General features: G+C 46.6%; 1 protein-coding gene across 1 annotated transcript in view; it reads left to right on the top strand.

Annotated features, from left to right (window-relative positions):
• Window positions 1-22,482, top strand: part of LOC311236348 (ER degradation-enhancing alpha-mannosidase-like protein 3) — a 42,062-nt gene extending 19,580 nt beyond the window's left edge. Inside the window, exons 4-20 of the mRNA XM_084323997.1 lie at window positions 415-454; window positions 727-839; window positions 1,512-1,665; window positions 6,169-6,303; window positions 7,236-7,341; window positions 7,994-8,091; window positions 9,861-9,986; window positions 10,208-10,291; window positions 12,190-12,273; window positions 12,602-12,726; window positions 13,172-13,337; window positions 14,218-14,375; window positions 17,788-17,896; window positions 18,751-18,924; window positions 19,243-19,408; window positions 20,038-20,229; window positions 21,520-22,482. Coding sequence (XP_084180123.1) covers window positions 415-454; window positions 727-839; window positions 1,512-1,665; window positions 6,169-6,303; window positions 7,236-7,341; window positions 7,994-8,091; window positions 9,861-9,986; window positions 10,208-10,291; window positions 12,190-12,273; window positions 12,602-12,726; window positions 13,172-13,337; window positions 14,218-14,375; window positions 17,788-17,896; window positions 18,751-18,924; window positions 19,243-19,408; window positions 20,038-20,229; window positions 21,520-21,803 — 2,314 coding nt within the window. The 3' untranslated portion in view covers window positions 21,804-22,482. The remainder of the gene's footprint in view (window positions 1-414; window positions 455-726; window positions 840-1,511; window positions 1,666-6,168; window positions 6,304-7,235; window positions 7,342-7,993; window positions 8,092-9,860; window positions 9,987-10,207; window positions 10,292-12,189; window positions 12,274-12,601; window positions 12,727-13,171; window positions 13,338-14,217; window positions 14,376-17,787; window positions 17,897-18,750; window positions 18,925-19,242; window positions 19,409-20,037; window positions 20,230-21,519) is intronic.
• Window positions 22,483-23,416: the final 934 nt, after the last annotated feature.

The raw sequence follows: 23,416 nt of genomic DNA, 5'->3' as shown, positions 1-23,416 counted from the left end.
CTCCTCAGGAAGAACAGCCTGCTCTGTCCCTTCCTGTAGAGGGCCTCTGTGTTGTCCAACCAGTCCAGTTTATTGTTCAGGTGTACCGCAAGGAACTTATATGACTCCACCTCCTCCCCTCGGATGGTGATGGGAATGGGGGGGGGGCTCTTCTATGTGGGGGGGGCCTCTTCTATGTGGCAGTTAGACTGATGTGACCCGGCATTCTCTATGTGGCAGTTAGACAGTTTGGCCTGGCTTCAGAGAGATGGCCTACTTCTGTTTAATTCAAGTCAACAAATTGTACAAAGAAGTCGTGTTGAAAACCTTTTCAAAGATGTCCCAGTGAATGCATTGACACAGGACAGTGCACCAGAAACAATGTTAAACTATATTTTGCTATACATAGCTAACTGGTGTTGTGTGTCTGTTCAGGTTTTCTCTCACGCTGATTGACACCCTGGACACCCTTGTGGTAAGTACTGAGTTCTATCAGTAACATCACACAGTAACAAGATCAGTCCACGCCAACCAGCAAGTGTTACAAGACAAATAGAATAGAATCCCTCTAAACGATGATTGTTAATGAGCAAAGTTGCAAAATCGGGTAGCTTACAAATTCACATATGTAACAAACACACAAGTCAAACATGTACCAACATTCTTTGGGGTCAGTGATACAAGTTTTTGTATCATGTTTTAATGTTTGATACTGTGTCTGACTTCTGTGTGTGTGTGTGTGAGCAGGTGCTTAACAAGCTGGATGAGTTTGAGGAAGCAGTGAAGAAGACTGTGAGGGACGTGCGTCTGGACAACGACGTGGTGGTGTCTGTGTTTGAGACCAACATCAGAGTCCTGGGGTAGGTATCCTTTCTCTGTGTTTGAGACCAACATCAGAGTCCTGGGGTAGGTATCCTTTCTCTGTGTTTGAGACCAACATCAGAGTCCTGGGGTAGGTATCCTTTCTCTGTGTTTGAGACCAACATCAGAGTCCTGGGGTAGGTATCCTTTCTCTGTGTTTGAGACCAACATCAGAGTCCTGGGGTAGGTATCCTTTCTCTGTGTTTGAGACCAACATCAGAGTCCTGGGGTAGGTATCCTTTCTCTGTGTTTGAGACCAACATCAGAGTCCTGGGGTAGGTATCCTTTCTCTGTGTTTGAGACCAACATCAGAGTCCTGGGGTAGGTATCCTTTCTCTGTGTTTGAGACCAACATCAGAGTCCTGGGGTAGGTATGCTTTCTCTGTGTTTGAGACCAACATCAGAGTCCTGGGGTAGGTATCCTTTCTCTGTGTTTGAGACCAACATCAGAGTCCTGGGGTAGGTATGCTTTCTCTGTGTTTGAGACTAAGATCTGATTATTGTATTATTGAAAAACAAGCCTTAATTCACATTTTCTATAACGGCATGACCGTTTTCTTGCTCTGATGACCCACCAACGCTGAATCATTTTCATTCATGTCTTCAAGTGCCATCCCCTGGAATTCTTTGCAGTGCATCTTGATGTAAATGTATGATCCCTCTGGTTCCAGTGGCCTGCTGGGGGCTCATGTGATGGCCAACCTGCTGCGTGAGCGTGGAGAGAGGATGCAGTGGTACAGTGATGAGCTGCTCCACATGGCCACAGAGCTGGGCCACAGACTGCTGCCTGCCTTCAACACTACCAGTGGCCTTCCCTACCCTAGGGTACTGTCTCCACTCACTAGTGTCCTTCTCTATCCTAGGGTACTGTCTCTGCTCACTCTCCTCACTAGTGTCCTTCTCTATCCTAGGGTACTGTCTCCACTCACTCTCTGCTCACTAGTGTCCTTCTCTATCCTAGGGTACTGTCTCTGCTCACTCTCCTCACTAGTGTCCTTCTCTATCCTAGGGTACTGTCTCCACTCACTCTCTGCTCACTAGTGTCCTTCTCTATCCTAGGGTACTGTCTCTGCTCACTCTCCACTCACTAGTGTCCTTCTCTATCCTAGGGTACTGTCTCCACTCACTCTCTGCTCACTAGTGTCCTCTATCCTAGGGTACTGTCTCTGCTCACTCTCTGCTCACTAGTGTCCTCTATCCTAGGGTACTGTCTCCACTCACTCTCTGCTCACTAGTGTGCTTCTCTACCCTAGGGTATTGTCTTTATTTTTCTTGTTGGCAAACCTAATGATCACAACCTGATTAATTACCTGGCCTCTTTCACCTTTTACAGGAATTGTATGACGTGCTTCTATGTCGTCCATTTTGATGGAGCTGTGTTTCTCCTGCAGAAGGTCGGCCACATGGGCCTCTGCTGACCCGTCGTGCTCGTCTTTGTCCTGTTGATGTTCATTTTCCACCGCTCTGGCAGAAGATCTCGGCTTTATTTTCATTCCAGTCACCATCACATCGTTCATTCTAGAATATTGTTCCAAGTCAGCCACGCGATTTTCCAAGGAGTTGATTCTGGTTTCCTGCTGCTCATTCCTCTTCCTGAGCTCTTTGATTTATCTCATGAGGTCCATTATGTTGCTCATCTATCTGATTGTTCACTTTGGCCAAGTCCTGAGACAGCATGTTGACCGAAGTCTTCAGTTCTTCAACGTCCTTTTTAAGTTTTTTATTAGTCATCTTGCTGGCCTGGATGGTAGCTGGCTGCAGGTGAGGCCTGGATGCGTGAACACTTAAGGTAACTAACTTCCGTTCAGCGTTTCTCTGATTGGCCACGACACCCACCAGGCCACGTGAGCGGATCGGCGCGGGCGTGAAATCCGCTCTTCGCTCTAGACGGCTTGTTCCGCTCCGCTAATCGCTCATGTTGACCCCGCCCCCAAGTCGCTCACCGCTCACCTTGAATCGAGCGCTCCCCGCTCCACATCGTTCGGCAGATTTTTTTTTTTTTTTTTTTTTGAGCATGGTGTAAATTAGCTCAAACTACAACAGTCTACACCCCCTGGGCCCCTTAACAATTGTTTGTATTGAGCCGTATTGTAATTGTACCCATTCTGCAATGTTAAATAACGTTGTTTATCCATTCACTAGCTCTACTAAGCGATGATAGCTAGCCTAGCCACAATGCTATGGTCGCTGCCATTAACGTTAGCATGTAAGCTAACGACAACAACAATGGCGTCATATACTTTTTCTAACAGGATGTGAGTGACGGTTCACCCTTCTCATTGGTTGAAAATGGCCTTCATGTTTGTACATCGCCATCTGTTGCTTTGGCATTGTACTACATGTATATTACATCAGTGTTAAACTACTGTGAGCGGCCCGGAGTGGATTGGAGCGGAGGAGAACTCTCGCTCCGGATGTCGCGCCGACCCATTTTAAAACCCACTCCTCGCTCACGTCAAAACCGCCCGCTCCGCTCGCCGCGCCGCCCACGTGACCGCGCGCTAGCACGCCCCCTTTTCCACGCCTGCCGCTCTCGCTCTGTGTGTTGTGTTGCAGCGCGCGGCAGAGCGGCAGAGGTCCCTGCCTTCCTCAATTTATACGCATGGAAGTATTGACTACGGCGTAACCAATCATAAAAAATATATACCGTTAACTGGAATATGTTGTGCCTTTACACATATGTTGGATTATGTAATTGGTTTGTCATGACAAACAAATAAAAAAAATCGCGATTTTTTTGGTGGCTACAACAACACACAGTGACTGCATGTAGTCACTGTGTTGTTGTAGCCACCTCCTCAGAGGCAGGAATACTAAGCTCCCCCTTAAGCTCCAGGAGAGAGGAGAGAGGCTGAAAACCCGCAGTTCTTGCCCGACTGATGGGAGCCGAATCCCGGATCCGATTTGTCTGATGAATACCCCCAAAACATGGAGGTCCCGAATGCATGGAAGTATTGATTGCGCCATAACGAATCATTAAAAAAAGATACCGTTAACTGGAATATGTTGTGCCTTTACACATATGTTGGATTATGTAATTGGTTTGTCATGACAAACAAATAAAATATCGCATCGCCGGCTGTCTCTGGCTTGCTCCAGCGGACACCAGAGCTCAGCCAGCGGGGAGAATATGCTGCCGCAAGCGGCATCGCTGAGCTCTGGTGTCCGCTGGAGCAAGCCAGAGACAGCCGGCGATGCGATATTTTATTGGTTTGTCATGACAAACCAATTACATAATCCTACATATGTGTAAAGGCACAACATATTCCAGTTAACGGTATATTTTTTTAATGATTCGTTACGCCGTAGTCAATACTTCCATGCGTATAAATTGAGGAAGGCAGGGACCTCTGCCGCTCTGCCGCGCGCTGCAACACAACACACAGAGCGAGAGCGGCAGGCGTGGATAAGGGGGCGTGCTAGCGCGCGGTCACGTGGGCGTCGTGGCCAATCAGAGAAAAATCTGAGAAACGCTGAATGCATGTTAGTTACCTTAAGTGTTCACGCGGCCTGGATGGTGGCTGGCTGCAGGTGAGGCCTGGATGGTGGCTGGCTGCAGGTGAGGCCTGGATGGTAGCTGGCTGCAGGTGAGGCATGGATGGTGGCTGGCTGATGATGTAGCCTGGATGGTAGCTGGCTGCAGGTGAGGCCTGGATGGTGGCTGGCTGATGATGTAGCCTGGATGGTAGCTGGCTGCAGGTGAGGCCTGGATGGTAGCTGGCTGCAGGTGAGGCCTGGATGGTGGCTGGCTGATGATGTAGCCTGGATGGTAGCTGGCTGCAGGTGAGGCCTGGATGGTAGCTGGCTGCAGGTGAGGCCTGGATGGTAGCTGGCTGCAGGTGAGGCCTGGATGGTAGCTGGCTGCAGGTGAGGCCTGGATGGTAGCTGGCTGCAGGTGAGGCCTGGATGGTAGCTGGCTGCAGGTGAGGCCTGGATGGTAGCTGGCTGCAGGTGAGGCCTGGATGGTAGCTGGCTGCAGATGAGGCCTGGATGGTGGCTGACTGCAGGTGAGGCCTGGATGGTAGCTGGCTGCAGGTGAGGCCTGGATGGTAGCTGGCTGCAGGTGAGGCCTGGATGGTAGCTGGCTGCAGGTGAGGCCTGGATGGTAGCTGGCTGCAGATGAGGCCTGGATGGTGGCTGGCTGCAGGTGAGGCCTGGATGGTAGCTGGCTGCAGGTGAGGCCTGGATGGTAGCTGGCTGCAGGTGAGGCCTGGATGGTAGCTGGCTGCAGGTGAGGCCTGGATGGTAGCTGGCTGCAGGTGAGGCCTGGATGGTAGCTGGCTGCAGGTGAGGCCTGGATGGTAGCTGGCTGCAGGTGAGGCCTGGATGGTAGCTGGCTGCAGGTGAGGCCTGGATGGTAGCTGGCTGCAGGTGAGGCCTGGATGGTAGCTGGCTGCAGGTGAGGCCTGGATGGTGGCTGGCTGCAGATGAGGCCTGGATGGTGGCTGGCTGCAGGTGAGGCCTGGATGGTAGCTGGCTGCAGGTGAGGCCTGGATGGTAGCTGGCTGCAGGTGAGGCCTGGATGGTAGCTGGCTGCAGGTGAGGCCTGGATGGTAGCTGGCTGCAGGTGAGGCCTGGATGGTAGCTGGCTGCAGGTGAGGCCTGGATGGTAGCTGGCTGCAGGTGAGGCCTGGATGGTAGCTGGCTGCAGGTGAGGCCTGGATGGTGGCTGGCTGCAGGTGAGGCATGGATGGTAGCTGGCTGCAGGTGAGGCCTGGATGGTAGCTGGCTGCAGGTGAGGCCTGGATGGTAGCTGGCTGCAGGTGAGGCCTGGATGGTAGCTGGCTGCTCATGTGGCCTGGATGGTGGCTGGCTGCAGGTGAGGCCTGGATGGTAGCTGGCTGCTGATGTGGCCTGGATGGTGGCTGGCTGCTGATGTAGCCTGGGCCTGGATGGTGGCTGGCTGCTGATGTGGCCTGGATGGTGGCTGGCTGCTGATGTAGCCTGGGCCTGGATGGTGGCTGGTTGCTGATGTGGCCTGTGAAGCCCATTGTGACATGGAATGTGATTTGAGGCTATACAAATAAATCTGACTTGATTTGATTATAATCAGTTGAATAATCAGATTAATTGATTTTAGTTGACCAAGACTTTGTTAGTTGATTAGACATATTTTATGCTTTTTTCACTCCATGCCGAGTTATTTCCTGTATTCTAAGCAGATATCTGGTACTGAATTAAAAACAAATCCTTCTGCATGACTGCACTTGGGAAGCACAATTTTACAGACTTGTTGATTAAATCAACTAATGCATTCTTGTAAAGATACTTCAAGCAAGGTTCTCACATATTCTCCATTTACTGACTTTTGTACGTCTTTGTTTTCAGGTGAACCTACGGTACGGGGTCCTGAACCCACTCTCCCGTACAGGCAGTGAGTCGGATACCTGCACGGCCTGCGCGGGGACCATGATCCTGGAGTTTGCTGCCCTCAGCAGGCTGTCGGGAGAACCTGTGTTTGAGGTATTCACATCTCCCTCTCACACTGTACTCCTGGATCTAGGGAAGTTTTTAGATATACCATCATGGATCCATGCAAAAATGTGTTGATACAATACCGTCACCAACGACATATATTATTTCCTTTTTTTATAATTTTTTTTAATATACATAAAGATTGCACAGTGTTTTAAAGAATCTAGGCGTCAGCACAGGAGACCAGGCCACCAGCAGTAACATCACCAGCAGAGCAGCTCTCCCACCACACTGATGAGGGAGGATGCGCCAATACCACTTGTTCCACTGCTGATACTGATATCCAGTCCTGAACTTTCAGTATCGCTGAAAAGTGTAGACTTAGATCCGTTTGGGGTCATTGGATAATCCATTTCCAATAATCCAAATCCATAATCCCAATGGTTAGCAGAAAGAGGGTCGTTGAAGCATTTCTTCTATCCGTCTTGGATTATGGAGATGTGATTTATAGACATGCTGCTGCTTCCACTCTTAATTCCTCTCGCCATGGTTGGCTGGGTGGTCCTCCCTGGAAGAGAGATGTCATTTGCACTGGCATCTGTTTCTATATAAATCCATTGTTGGAGATCTTCCCCCTTATATCACTCTATTATTGGACGGGACCTCTGGACTTTATTATACTTGCTCCAGTGATTGTGTTCAAACCCCCAGAGTTTACACTGAAATCTGCTTTTAGCTTAATGTGCCCCGACATGTGGAACGTCTTGCAATGTACATTAAAACATAATACTCTAGTATCCTTTGGATAGTTTGAATATTTTCTAGCATGTTACACATTTTTCTTGGTATTTGATTTCATATTTTAGCCTGGTATCAGACTGATATCCAGTACCAGTATCGGCATTATTTTCCTTTTTTATTTATTTAAAATGTATTTAGCCTTTAATTATTGTTATTTCCCTACACTGTGTGTTGTGCAGGAACATGCGAGGAAAGCGATGGACGTCCTCTGGGAGAAGAGACAGAGAGGAAGTGACCTGGTGGGAACAGTCATCAACATCCACAACGGAGACTGGGTCCGCAGAGGTACACACACACACGCACACACACACACACACCACACACACGCACACACACACACACACACACACACACACACACACACACACACACACGCACGCACCACACACATACACTGGCTCCGCAGAGGTGTACACACACACACACACACACGCACGCACACACACACACACACACACGCACACACACACACACACACGCACGCACCACACACATACACTGGCTCCGCAGAGGTGTACACACACACACACACACACACACACACACACACACACGCACGCACCACACACACATACACTGGCTCCGCAGAGGTACACACACACACACACACTGGGTCCGCAGAGGTACACATACATCTATTCTCCACACATACACACAGAGAAGCAAACATACACTGTACATACTCATTCATACGTGTATTTACTCACTCACTCACTCACTCACTCACTCACTCACTCACTCACTCACTCACTCACAAATGCATACACCATATAGACGGTTTCACTGGAATTGCGTTGTTAGGTGGAACAGCTCGGACCCATGATTATATCTAGTCAGTTATTGATATCAGCAAACACTGCAACAGGAAGTAAGCTTGGGTCCATTTACAATGTTTATGTTGGAAAGCGTCTGTAACATGTTACGTGTGTGTTTTCAGACAGTGGTGTGGGTGCTGGTATTGACTCCTACTATGAGTACCTGATGAAGGCCTACATCCTGCTAGGAGACAATGTTTACCTGGAGAGGTTCAACACTGTAAGTTCCCTTTCTGGCTATTTATACCTGTATTATTAGCTAATATATATTACATTGCATTTCAGTTTGGACCCCCAAATGACAGGTGTGTTTTAATGAGCCTGGGTCTCTGGGTCAGTTTGGGTCCTGGACTGACGGAGTTATAAAATACATGGAGTAGGATATTCCTATGTAGCAGTAAAGGTTCAATCATAGTCCAGATGTGCCTTACATGGACCGAGTCCAAAATGATGCAATAGCAGACCTCGGCATACATCCACATAGGCACGTCCGCGCATCACTAAACCTTTCTGTCCGCGCATCACTAAACCTTTCTGTCCGCGCATCACTAAACCTTTCTGTCCGAGTGTAACTAGCGGTCTCGTACAACATGGCTCAGCCTGCGCTGATCGGTGGATCAAAGAGCAAAGGAAGACTTTCTGTCTGTCCGCACAGTGTGTCCGCCCTGTATTTCCTCACCATGTGATCCGCCTTTACATAACGTTTGGTGGATGATTTGATCCAAAAGCACGGTACAGTACCGTGAGGCCATTTGGGATGGAACCCCTGACCCCGGTAGTGTTCGTGCTCCTCCTCGTTGAGTTATAGGACCACTACACTACACTACACTACCCTACACTGCACTGCACTACACTACACTACACTACACTACACTACACTACACTACACTACACTACACTACACTACACTACACTACCCTAACACTACACTACACTACACTACACTACACTACCCTAACACTACACTACCCTACCCTACCCTACACTACACTACACTACCCTAACACTACACTACCCTACCCTACCCTACCCTACACTACACTACCCTAACACTACACTACACTACCCTACCCTACCCTACCCTACACTACACTACCCTACCCTAACACTACACTACACTACACTACCCTACCCTAACACTACACTACACTACACTACACTACACTACCCTAACACTACACTACACTACACTACACTACACTACACTACACTACCCTAACACTACACTACACTACCCTACCCTAACACTACACTACCCTACCCTAACACTACACTACACTACACTACCCTACCGTAACACTACACTACACTACACTACACTACCCTACCCTACCCTAACACTACACTACACTACACTACACTACACTACACTACACTACCCTAACACTACACTACACTACCCTAACACTACACTACCCTACCCTACCCTACACTACACTACCCTACCCTACCCTAACACTACACTACACTACCCTAACACTACACTACCCTACCCTAACACTACACTACACTACACTACACTACACTACACTACACTACACAACACTACCCTAACACTACACTACACTACCCTAACACTACACTGCACTACACTACACTACACTACCCTAACACTACACTACACTACACTACACTACACTACACTACCCTAACACTACACTACACTACACTACACTACACTACCCTAACACTACACTACACTACACTACCCTAACACTACACTACACTACACTACACTACCCTAACACTACACTACACTACACTACACTATACTACACTACACTACACTACACTACACTACACTACACTACACTACACTACACTACACTACACTACACTACACTATACTACACTACACTACACTAACACTACACTACACTACCCTAACACTACACTACCCTTACACTACACTACACTACACTACACTAACACCACACTACACTACCCTACCCTACACTGGAAGTAAGTGTCATCTATGCTCCCATGCAGCACTACAGTGCCATTATGAAGTACATCAGCCAACCTCCCCTGCTGCTAAACGTGCACATGCACAACCCCACCGTGAGCGTGCGCAGCTGGATGGACTCTCTGCTCGCCTTCTTCCCAGGCCTGCAGGTCAGTCTGTCTCCCGAGACACCAAGATATTAACAACTGTGTTTATATTTGTTTCAATGGTTTGAGGAGTATATGTTGAGTTCTCAAATGCATATAGATACAGCTCATGATACAATGATATGATCTTAAAACATGCACTGTAAGATTTTCGAGCTCCACTTGGATGACTTTGATTGTAAATCAAAGCTTTTAGATGACATATTGTAAACCTTCCTCTTCAGGTTCTGAGAGGAGATCTTAAACCAGCCATCGAGACCCATGAGATGCTCTACCAGGTCACCAAACAGCACAAGTTTCTACCAGAGGTAAGCAGGGTGGGACAGAGGTAAGCAGGGTGGTACAGAGGTAAGCAGGGTGGTACAGAGGTAAGCAGGGTGGTACAGTCAGAGGTAAGCAGGGTGGTACAGAGGTAAGCAGGGTGGTACAGTCAGAGGTAAGCAGGGTGGTACAGAGGTAAGCAGGGTGGTACAGAGGTAAGCAGGGTGGTACAGAGGTAAGCAGGGTGGTACAGAGGTAAGCAGGGTGGTACAGAGGTAAGCAGGGTGGGACAGAGGTAAGCAGGGTGGGACAGAGGTAAGCAGGGTGGTACAGAGGTAAGCAGGGTGGTACAGAGGTAAGCAGGGTGGTACAGTCAGAGGTAAGCAGGGTGGTACAGAGGTAAGCAGGGTGGTACAGAGGTAAGCAGGGTGGTACAGAGGTAAGCAGGGTGGTACAGTCAGAGGTAAGCAGGGTGGTACAGAGGTAAGCAGGGTGGTACAGAGGTAAGCAGGGTGGTACAGAGGTAAGCAGGGTGGTACAGAGGTAAGCAGGGTGGGACAGACAGAGGTAAGCAGGGTGGTACAGAGGTAAGCAGGGTGGGACAGACGGAGGTAAGCAGGGTGGGACAGACGGAGGTAAGCAGGGTGGGACAGACGGAGGTAAGCAGGGTGGGACAGACAGAGGTAAGCAGGGTGGGACAGACAGAGGTAAGCAGGGTGGGACAGACAGAGGTAAGCAGGGTGGGACAGAGGTAAGCAGGGTGGGACAGACAGAGGTAAGCAGGGTGGTACAGAGGTAAGCAGGGTGGGACAGACAGAGGTAAGCAGGGTGGTACAGAGGTAAGCAGGGTGGGACAGAGGTAAGCAGGGTGGGACAGAGGTAAGCAGGGTGGTACAGAGGTAAGCAGGGTGGGACAGTCAGGTAAGCAGGGTGGGACAGTCGGATGCAGTTTTAGCTGTGGCTGGTAAGTTCTTCTACTTTGACAGTTAAAGAACCATCATCTGGAGGGTCCTTACCTGTGTGTTTGGCAGGTAAATATTAGAGATGGACACTTTTTCACGGCAGATTCCGAATCCCTCACTTTTACTTGATACTATAGTATAGACTTAGACCATCAGTTTTACAATTCATTTTCTCAATTAGAGAGATCAAAATATATGTGTCCAGCAAATCAAGTCAAGTATCGGGAGAAATTCGGGCGGCTGATTGGCACAGTGGGCAAGGCGCTCGCCTCTAACGCAGGAGATGCTGGGTTCGAGCCCAGCTCTCGGCGTTGCTACCGGCTGGCCGGTTGTTCATACTAACACAATTGGCAAGTGTTAGAGGGTGGGAAAGCCGGTGGGTGGGGATTTGATGTTGTGGACAGCGACTCCTACAGGTCGGTTTGCTGACGGCGGTGCGATGGAAGCAGGAAGTGACAGGGGAAGCGTTACTCCTCGCCACTGAGAGTTCGAGCTGCTGCGGTGAAAAGATGCGACAGGCTGCCTCCTCGTGTACTGGAGGGGACATGTGATGCAAGGCTTCTGTCCTCACTACAACCGACCTGTGGGAGGCATAGTCTAGCAACGTTCAAGACAGGGGAGGGAAGAATTGGATATACGAAATTGGGATGGGAGAAAAATAGAAAATGGGGAGAAAAAGTGGATAAAAAATTATCTGATACTGATTTTAGCCTGGTATCGGACCGATATCCGCTACCTGTGTCAGCATTGGTGCATCCTTAGTAAATAGGAATTGACCACCCCTACTGTTACCAGTGAATGGAAAACAGTTTTCTGCCCTGGAAATACATATATTTAGCCCATAAAACATTATACTATTATACTATATATATATACTATACTACTGCACCTCCAGTGCTAAAAATAATGGATTACTCTTTAGTCTGATAGGCTATCTGTCCTTATTCCTCTCGTCTTATTGGCTGGCTGTCCTTCTCCTCCAGGCTTTCACCACAGAGTTCCGGGTTCACTGGGGCCAACACCCACTGAGGCCAGAGTTTGCAGAAAGCACCTACTACCTCTATAAGGTAAAACTGTCATTATCCAGCACCTACTACTACTAGTCATACTAGCTCACCGGGAAAGGAGCTAAATATAAGTAAATATAGCTAAACCTTCTTTACCGTGACCCCTTCTATCTCTAGAGTGCGGATGTAAGATGACACCCCTTTCCTCCGGTGTAATTTGCGTCAAAAAACACTGTCTTATAATATAATTTGGGACAATACAGTATAACGTCCTGGTATCTAATCTAGTCCATGACCTTTATGCATCATGTCGTCCTCCTCGCTCTCTCTCTCGCTCTCGCTCTCAACCCTAATGGTGTTGGGTTTAATGGTGTGTTGCTCTCTTTAGGCCACAGGCGACCCCTACTACCTCAGGGTTGGCCAGTCCATTGTGGAGAAGCTCAATGCCTACGCCAGGGTGCCTTGTGGCTTTGCTGCAGTGCAGGACGTCCGCACCGGGACTCATGAAGACAGGTGGGCTACAGGGCAATGGTGCATTATCAGCAGGACAGTACAATATTGGATTCATTCATTAAAAAAATATATATTTATACTGATAATAATAATATATATATTTATACTGATAATAATATATATATACAGTATATTTATACTGATGGTGGAAAATCACATTGATTTCTAGATGATTTCATTTCCAGCACTTTGAAGAAATATAGAGGGCAGAAAAAAAACAAGATGCTTATATAACAATAACTTAATGCGTCATGGTTTATTATGACTATAATGAAAAATGTTCTCCAAAGTCCACCTTGATTTGTAGAGCAGGGATTCTGGACGGCACCAGCATACTTTACTTTTGAAGCTCAAAGCCATTTGGAAATTGCAGTAGTCGGTATTGATATGTATTTAATTGTGTTACGTCATAATTTTCACCTTGAGAGTGTGTGTGTTTCTGTAGGATGGACTCGTTCTTCCTGGCGGAGATGTTTAAGTACCTCTACCTGCTGTTCTCTGAGAAGAGCCAGCTGCCCATTGACATCGATGACTACATCTTCACTACCGAGGCCCATCTACTTCCTGTCTCCCTGTCCACTACCCAGACTCCCTACAGACACAACACTACGGTAACAACACATACCTGTCTCCCTGTCCACTACCCAGACTCCCTACAGACACAACACTACGGTAACAACCTGTCTCCCTGTCCACTACCCAGACTCCCTACAGACACAACACTATGGTAACAACCTGTCTCCCTGTCCACTACCCAGACTCCCTACAGACACAACACTACGGTAACAACCTGTCTCCCTGTCCACTACCCAGACTCCCTACAGACACAACACTACGGTAACAACCTGTCTCCCTGTCCACTACCCAGACTCCCTACAGACACAACACTACGGTAACAACCTGTCTCCCTGTCCACTACCCAGGCCCCCAACACTATGATAACAACACACACACACACACACACACACACACACACACACACACACACACACACACACACACACACACACACACACACACACACACACACACCGCTCCTCCCAGACAGCGTGTCGGAAGTGTCCTTGAGCAAGACACTTAACCCCTAATTGCTCCCGATGTGCAGGTTGGCACCTTGCATGGTTGCCTCTGCCATCGGTGTGTGAATGTGTGAGTGAATGGGTAAAATGTGAGGAACAAATTGTGAAACAAAGCGCTTTGGATAAAAGCGTTACATAAATGCAGCCATTTACCATTTATATATACTGTACTTTAGCTCTGAGCCAGCTACCTAGTACCTGCCCAGTTTGTAAACATGCTTTTCTTTTGGATGAGCCAGGCAGGAAAACAGCATGTTGAATACAAGAGAAGACAGAGGTGCTGGAAAATAAATAATTGAAATTAGATTTAGACTAGGTTGTATAACATTGTTGAAAAGATACATGTCCCCTCATCTCAAAGGGGTTGAACCGTATTTAATATGTGTTGTATGTTCTATGTGTTGTGTTCCAGGAGGCTGTTCCCATGGCTCAGGAGGAAGACATTTTCACCTATTCCTGTCCCAGCACACAGACACTGTTCCCCAACAACCCCTCCTATGCCAAGACCGTCAGGGACAGCTACAAGTACCTCACCGGGGTGGGACGCGCCTTCCACGCATCACCTGTCAGGTGTGTGTGTCAACTGGTTGTTGGACGAGCTGGGAGGCGTTATTTTCTTTCCTAGCCGCATTTCTTGGAGACGCTCTCTGATTGGCCGACGCCTCTTTCTACACTGGTTAAGCTTAGGCACTCTTTCGAAGTTGGTTAAGGTTAGAGTTTGTCTTTAGAGCATGGCGATAGAACGCCAGGTAGTTTGCAGGCTGTTCAACGCGGAAATGGGCAAAGACACAGCTCGTCACGCGATTGGGCAAACATGTCAGTGGCCAATCAGAGAGCGTCAGTCAGTGGCCAATCAGAGAGCGTCTCAGAGAAATGCGGCTAGGAAAAAAAATAACGCAGCTGGGAGCTGCCCTTTCAGCACTGGCCTCTTTTCCTCATTCATTTAAATTATGGCAAAAGTACATCGTAATACTTTTTCTTAGTTTTGATGGTATAACGGTTTGACAGTATTTTAGTTTTCCAGTACAAATTACAATTTGATAAGACATGTTTTTTTATGTATTTATCTTGTAATACAGTTGGTGCTAGTTCATTGAAAATGATATACTTTCTTTAGCTTTTTTAATACTGCTGTAAGGATATATTTTTTTATGAACTTACTAAAAAATATACAGTATATTTCTGTATATTACGCATATACCGCTACTATATTATGCTCCCAAAAGGTGTTCATTTTCATGGATTTTTACAATACCAGTGTGTATCTTTTGGGAGCATAATATAGTAGCGTGTGGACTGTTGGATGTAGTGCAGTGTTTCTGAATCTAAGGGTCTGGGTTTCTGTTTCAATATGTGTATATCCCTGGGTGAGAGACTACATTTATCAAATGCAGGTCATGAACAAGTTTACAGACCCCATGATCTGGAGCCAGTGCAAATGTACAGCATGTGTGTTAAAGGAACACGTCACCAACATTATGAGAATTGAGAATGTGCTTACATCTTCTTTATGGGGTAGAACACATAGTAGCATACTACAAAAACCTAGGGGTCCGCAAAGACGACTTCAAACTGGAAATGGTAACAACCGATGAGGTACTCAAAAAACTGAGCGCCCTCCAACCTAACAAGGCCACTGGCCATGACAACATCCCCTCCAAATTCCTCAGAGACTCAGCAGCCGCCATCACCCCAGTCATCACACACATAATAAACCTCTCCATAAAACAGGGACACGCCCCCAAGGAAAATTGCGAGAGTGACCCCTCTGCACAAAAAGGGCAGCAAATTAGACCCAGGCAACTACCGCCCTGTTTCTATTCTTACCTCCATCTCGAAAGTCATGGAGAAAATAGTCTACGAACAGGTCGAAAAGTACCTGGTGGAAATAAATCTAATCTACGAATTCCAATCTGGCTTCAGAACATCCCACTCCACTGACACATGCCTTCTCTATTTGAACGACCACATCAAACAAGAGATGGACGCGGCATGGTCATGCTGGACCTACAAAAGGCCTTCGACACCGTCAATCACTCCATTCTGATTGACAAGCTAAAAGCAATTGGTTTTGATAGTTTATCAGTGAGCTGGATGCAATCCTACCTGGAGGGGAGAGAACAGATGGTGGAGGTAAACGGTACTCTATCCCCCCCCCCCCCCCCTCACAGTGAGCTGTGGTGTTCCACAAGGAAGCATACTAGGACCGCTACTGTTCCTAATTTATGCAAATGACATGTCGTCAGCTTGTGACTGCAACTTGTTCTTGTTCGTGGACGACTCAGCCCTGCTGGTCTCTGACGAGAACAAGTTGACAGTTTACAGGTTGAAAAAACCCTCAGCTCTGAACTCGGCAGAATCTGCACCTGGCTCGCTGATAACAAACTATCATTACACCTGGGTAAAACAGAGTCCATTCTCTTCGGATCAAATAACAAACTCAGCAAGACCGACGGCTTCTCAGTTACAGTGTGTGACAATATTGTCACAAGGAAAGATGAAATTACATACCTAGGTTCCATCCTAGAGGCAAATCTTTCCTGTGACAAAATGGCATCCAAGGTAATAAAAAAAGTCAACCAACGAACTAGATTCTTGTACCGGATCTCCTCTCTGGTAAACAAGAATACCCTGAAGACTCTGGCAGGAGCACTCATTCAAGGGTACTTGCACCTCATGGTACCAAAGCACCTCAAAGGCGCTAAAAACAAGATTACAAACATCACAAAACAAACTGGTCAGACTTCTACTTGACCTCACCTTACCCCTAGAACCCACCTCACCCCTGCCCACTTTGACAACCTAGGATGGCTTAGAGTAGACGACAGAGTACAGCAACTTGCAATGGGCCTGGTCTACAAGATACACTATACGACTAAGGTACCCATGTACATGTCAAAATACTTCCCAAAGGTCAGTGAATACCACGACCACAACACCAGAGGAAGCTCAACAAATCATGTTAAACCCAGATTCGGCTTAAACAAGGGACTAAACACGTTTTGCAATTATGCCACATCAATGTGGAACGCCCTACTAAAGCTGTAAAGGAATGTGAATCCCTACCCACATTCAAAACCGCTCTTAAAGAGCACCTACGGGAGGCTGCAATTCGAAACTGGCCACCGTAAATGTCCAAACCCCCCCACCCCCTCCTAATAGACAGTCTCCTCTCCACCGCATGTATATATTCTCTCCCCACCGTATGTATATTTCTCTCCCACCCACCCACCCCCTCCTAATGTACAGTCTCCTCCCCACCATGTATATATTCTCTCCCCACCGTATGTATATTTCTCTCCCACCCACCCACCCCCTCCTAATGTACAGTCCCCTCCCCATCATATGTATATACTCTGTCAGGATCTATGGGTAACAGTACTGTATATTTGCATATCATATATGTCACAAATGTAACGGTACTAAATACCTGTATGTCATGTATGTCCCTATGCCATAGATGTCATGTATGTTGTGTATGTCATAAATGTCACTATGAATTGAAAATGGGGGACCCTGATGTAAACAAGACAAACATCTTTCTCTGGTTTGCATCCCCTTAACAATTGTGTGTATTGAGCCATACTGTATTGTACCCATTCTGCAATCTGTTAAATAAAGTTTTCATTCATTCATTCATTCATTCTCCGGACAAGAAGATGGATACCAATTTTCTCTCTGTGCTATTCAGTAGAAAGCTATCCAACTGCAAGCTAGCCTAGCTTAGCACAAATGAATGGAAGCAGATACGGACCAGCTAGCCTAATTCTCTCAGAGAATTTAAGCTAGGCTAGTGGTCCGTATCCACTTAGTTTCTGCTAAGCTAGGCTATCTTGCAGCCAGATAGCTTTCTACTGAACGTACAGAGAGGAAATTGGTATCCATCTTCTTTTCTGACTCTGGAGAAGATGGTAAGCACATTTAGCATAATGTCGGCATGTCCCTTTAAAGTGTTGTCTGTGTGTGTGTGTGTTCTCTCCAGGGGAATTGAACTACCACTGCATGACAGCGGTATGGAGCCAGTAGAGTTTCTGAGGAGCATGGGGATCTCTCTGACGCCGCTGAACGAGGCAGCAGCAGTAAGTCAAGGGGTACGTACGGTATGACGAGTTTGGTACTGCTGCGCCGATTGGTACTTTTTCTGGTTGGAATTCTAACCGGGCGAATCAGTTGTGTTACTAGTTAGAGTGTACTTATACCATATCAGGTCTGTTGACAAGAGTACTAGAACCTGAGAAATCAGTTAGACTGGAAGCACTGGAGGTGAAACAGAATGTAATTCAGCGTGAGCATCAGACAAATTATGGTGATACTGAAAGGAAAGTATTACAATTGTACTGTATATTATCCTTGGGCTGTGCAACGTGGTCAAACTATGATATCACTTTTATTTCCCCCCCCAGTGTGTACAGTGTGATTTTATATCTATTTCATGTCTCTTTTTGTAATACAATTGTCATGGTGCTTTTTCATTCAAAAGGGTATATTTTATATCACATTTCTATCCCAAAACCTTCATAATCCTACCGCAATGAAGTTTTCTTTAGATGTGTGTATTTCTTTAAATAATTTTATGATTTGTATATCCTTAAAAATCCGTACCTTTGCATGGATCCGTGACTGTATACCCCCCAGGCCTAATTGAGTACCTCAGATTAAAAACCATGAGTCCATTTTAAGTTTTCAAACTTTATTATCTAAAGATGGTAAGTTAGAGTGTTGTGTTCAGTCATATTTAAAGCCAGTCGAGGTTGAGTAGTTTCTTGTGATATATTACATTCACACTCAAGTGATTTAGATTAATCTGCAAATACATGGGCTCTCCAGAAAATATGGTTTTTCAATGCAAGGGTTCAATTATATTGTGTTTATATTTCCCTCCACCCCTGATCCTCAGGCCTAATTTCATTGTGTTCATATTTGCCTCCACCCCTGCTCCTCTCAGGAGCATAAAGGAGTCTTCCGGGTGAAGCTGGTAGCGGAGGTGAGCCAGACTCCGGAGGAAGAGGAGGTGGTGCCCCTCATCATCCAGCTCATCTCCCCTCCCTTCCTGGGTCGCACGGTCCTGACCGCTGGACCCGCCAAGTTCGGAATGGACCTCACCAAGCAGGAACACGGGGTGAGCTGCTTTTTGCAGCGTTGAATAAATCTTAACCTCCAATGTCCACTTTTGTTAAAAATAAATACTAAAATTCAACAAAGTGCATTACAAGTGATATGTAGCATCTTTGTTAGAGCTTCGTTAGATGACCTTGGTTTCTCTCTCTCTGTCTCTCTCTCTCTCTCTCTCTCTCTGTCTCTCTGTCTCTGTCTCTGTCTGTCTCTCACCTCTCTGTCTCTGTCTCTGTCTCTTCTCTCTGTCTCTCTGTCTCTCTCCTCTCTGTCTCTGTCTCTCTCTCTCTCCTCTCTCTCTCCTCTCTCCTCTCTGTCTCTCCAGGTGAAGGGCAGCCTAGTGACAGTGTCTCCCTACACAGCGTGTGGTCCAATAGAGAACTCTGCAGAGCTGAAAGGCCGTATAGCTCTGGCTCTGAGAGGAGACTGCATGTTTGCTGCCAAGGCACGCCGGTTACAGGAGGCAGGCGCCATAGGAGTCATCTTCATAGGTCCGTATTAAAGCCCCAAATCTCCATTTATTATTATTTTTTTTAGCCACGATTACGGATTGGGCCTTTAACTACTAGACAGGATTCTTGTGCAAATCTGAAAACTAAATCCATCACCACACTGCCAACTGCTTGCCCCTGAGAGTGCTGGTGTTGGCCCAGAGTGAAGCAGTGAGTAAAGGATCAATAGAGGCCTTGCACGGAATGTTTGTGTAGGTCTCATTCTTCCAGCATGGCTGCCTGTAATTTAGCAACCATTGTTTTGTAAATGGCAATGGAAGAGGCAACAGTTGCTATGTACAAAACAATGGTTGCTTTGTGTTGATATATGAGAAATATATCAACAAAAACATAATCATTTGAAGTTTTATTACTGGATCTTGTAAACAAGACACAGTAGAACGGTAATGTGCTTTTCCATTGTTTACACACAGAAATTAGGCATTTCCTTTTGAAAGTGGTTTACCAATGGTTTCAGGCGGCCATACTGGAAGAAAGAGAACTACACTAACATTCCGTGCAAGACCTCTATTGTCTACTCCTGACTGTACAGCACTAAGTGTTTGTAATATCAATTGAGGTCTGTAGTGTTATATTTATATTTCCTATGACTCCCGCTTGTTCTTCAGACCACCGAGAGGGCAGCAACAGTGAGGAGACTCCGCTTTTCCAGATGGTCGGAGACGGTGACTCCACCTCAGACATCAGCCTGCCGCTGGTGTTTGTGTTCAGCCGCGAGGGGGCCGTGCTCACCAGCGCCCTGGAGGAGCAGCGCAACGTGGACGTCCTGATGCTGCCCAAGGAGAGACAACTGGGACACGGTGAGAGAGAGGGACACGGAGGGGGGGGGGGGGTCTGTCTGCCACTGATTTCTCTTTCATTAGCTACGATTAAACTTTCCATTAGGGATGGGAAGATATATCAAAATTCAAGAAGATATATCAAAATTCAATCAATTGTAAAACATGAAAAAAGAAAAACATGACAATACATACACTGGGGCAGAATAACATGTTGTGATTTCAGCTACACAAATTAGAAGACTTGCCAGTATCACTTTTACAAACTCTGTCACCCATTGTGGGGAGGGGGAATGGACCTATCTCAAACCCTGCCCTCTTTTCTTGATCCTCCAATCACAACTGTCGCTTACCTCGGACACACAATGTTTGTCCGAGGTAAGCGACAGTTGTGATTGGAGGATCAAGAAAAGAGGGCAGGGTTTGAGATAGGTGAGAGACAAAGGTGGATGAATGGGGGAGGGTTTGAACTAGGCTGGGAGATTGTTTGAGGGGGGAGGGGATAATTATTATACACAACGTATCCCTACTTTCCATTTGATTTTATATAATCTTGACGCCTCCAGGGTGTATTAACTGCTACCAAGTCAGATTGTTGTGCCTATTGTGATCCGATGAGCTGCTAGACCACATCTCCAGGTGGTCAGGCTTACATCACGATCCACATTAGAGCAAAGAAAAAGAATACAGACACAGTTTCATATAAATACAGCCATGTGAGATGTATGATGCCTATTTTCAAATGTCAGATCTTTATGATAAAATCTCAGATATCTAGCTTAATTAAAACCACAATGATGATATGAATGTAACGGCCCAGATGTCCTACGCTCAAACCTATTTTCTAATTGATGGTCTGGTGATTGGTTGGGATGTCTTGTCGTGTTGGGTTGTCTTTTTCCAACTTATCTGGACTATCACTAACTTGTTGTCTGACTTGTTGTCTAACTTGTTGTCTGACTTGTTGTCTAACTTGTTTTCTGACTTGTTTAACTTGTTGTCTAACTTGTTGTCTAACTTGTTGTCTGACTTGTCTAACTTGTTTGACTTGTTGTCTAACTTGTTTGACTTGTTGTCTAACTTGTTGTCTGACTTGTTGTCTAACTCCTTGTCTAACTCCTTGTCTAACTCCTTGTCTCACTCCTTGTCTAACTCCTTGTCTAACTCCTTGTCTAACTCCTTGTCTCACTCCTTGTCTCACTCCTTGTCCAACTCATTGTCTCACTCCTTGTCTCACTCCTTGTCTAACTCACTGTCTCACTCCTTGTCTAACTCCTTGTCTTACTCCTTGTCTCACTTGTTCCCCTCCAGACAAGCCTCTTGGGATGAACATCAAGTTCCGTCTAGCGGAGGAACATGAGCTGGACACCCAGGGGCCCACCTTGGAGTTTGTCCTGGAGAAGGGGGAGGTGGTGCTGGAGGAGGAGGAGGAGGAGGAAGAGGAGGAGGAGGAGGTGGAGGTGGCGAGAGGAGGAGAGAGACCATCGCAGCAGCTGGAACAGCGCTGCACAGCTACGCCATGTGGTGGCAGCACAGAGCCATGCTCAGTCACACAGACCTCATCCCATTACAGTGGACCAGACCCAGACCCCTGACTATTGCTGATCCCAGAACAACCAAGTTCCTGTGATCTCCCCATACTGACAATAAGGCAGCAGTTTCCTGACACTGATCCGCGGTCAGTTGGTAAACGGTGCGTGCCTGAGAGCCCTCACTGCCATAGAAGGGACCGGGACTGATTCCCGTTGATCATTATAACCAACACAGGAGGGTCTGGTAGTGTGGCTGCAGTCAACCCCTCCCTGCTATAAAAAAAGTAATCTGACTGGAGTAATTGTATTGGAACTCTGTGTTCTGTGAAGATGGATCTATAGTTAGTAAGCTGATAGGCATATGGATCTATAGTTAGTAAGCTGATATGCATATGGATCTATAGTTAGTAAGCTGATAGGTGTATTGGAACTTTGTGTTCTGTGACAGGGAATGGGGTCGATTCACTTTCAATTCAATCAATGCAGAAAATTGGATAATTTGTCATGGGAGGATTTCCTGTTCAACCCTTTGCACTCTGGTTAGAGGCCAACTTTATTTTGTTGTACTCTGTACTTGTATTAAATTGATTATATTATATTGAAAATAAATTGAATCTAATCTAACAAAGAATTGAATTAATACTCTGTGTTACTAGCTAGCAAATAAACAATTCCTGTTTTCCTTTCAAGTTGATTGGATTGAAAGTGGACCTGCTCAGCCTGTCCTGTGTGTCTGTAGGTCTCTCTCGAGGGGGGGGGGGGGGGGGTTATCTTGTTAATGTAACCTGAGTAATTAAAGGCTAAATAAATGTAAAAGACCAGACCATAGGTTGACAAGGGCCGGTGCTGCCTACTACAGTACCTAGTGGAGACCGGCTATTGTCAAAGTATATTTCAAGAGCACACATATTAGGAGAGAACTAACGATCCTCATCTTAAAAAGGTTAAACTAAAAGAAAAACAAAAGCAACACCTCTAATTAGGCCCTTTCTGTCCGAGAGGCTGCTTGGTCGTCATACGGCATCTTAGGCTGGAAACGGCGAGACGGCTGCACCAGCTGTGATACACTTTTCACTTCTTCACAGGACAGAGGAGGGGAAGTGGTACAGAGAGACTGGCCTCCTCCAGTGGACCTGTGTTGCTCGGGGGAGAGCTGCTGGAGCCCAGGTTTACTTCCTGTCAGACATTGTCTTGGCAAACACTGCGACAGGAAATACACTTGGGCCCATTTATAACGTTTTGATGTTGTCAAGTTTGAAGAGGTCTTCACAGCACAAATGATCTCGACGGCTCGAAGTTGCCACGCAATCAGCGCAAGAATATCGGGACGTCTGCTTGGAAAATGTTGTCTTGTGTATCACACCCCCACCTCACCCTCCAACATGGAGTTGTGTCAACTTTGAAATGTGTGTGGTAGTCTGTTTAAATTCAGCGTGTGCTGTTTTTAAACAGGGTAAGGACGAGGGATGGGATTTCATCTGGCCAGTCGATGGCAGCATTAGTTACTATTCATTATACTACTATTACTGGTCTGGCCACTGAGTAATGTGATGTTGTCGTCAGATGAAGGGTGTTTTGGGGCCAATTTGGAAAACAGGTTTTATTATTTTGTACTGGTAGCCAGTGGTAGGCTACTTCAGGGATACTCCACAGAGTGAATACAACTTGAACTTTGT

Source organism: Notolepis coatsorum, assembly GCF_963971535.1.
Source record: "Notolepis coatsorum genome assembly, chromosome: 11".
Lineage (NCBI taxonomy): Eukaryota > Metazoa > Chordata > Actinopteri > Aulopiformes > Paralepididae > Notolepis > Notolepis coatsorum.
The sequence above is the reverse complement of the archived record's forward strand: the minus strand, read 5'-3'. Positions and strand labels throughout refer to the sequence as shown.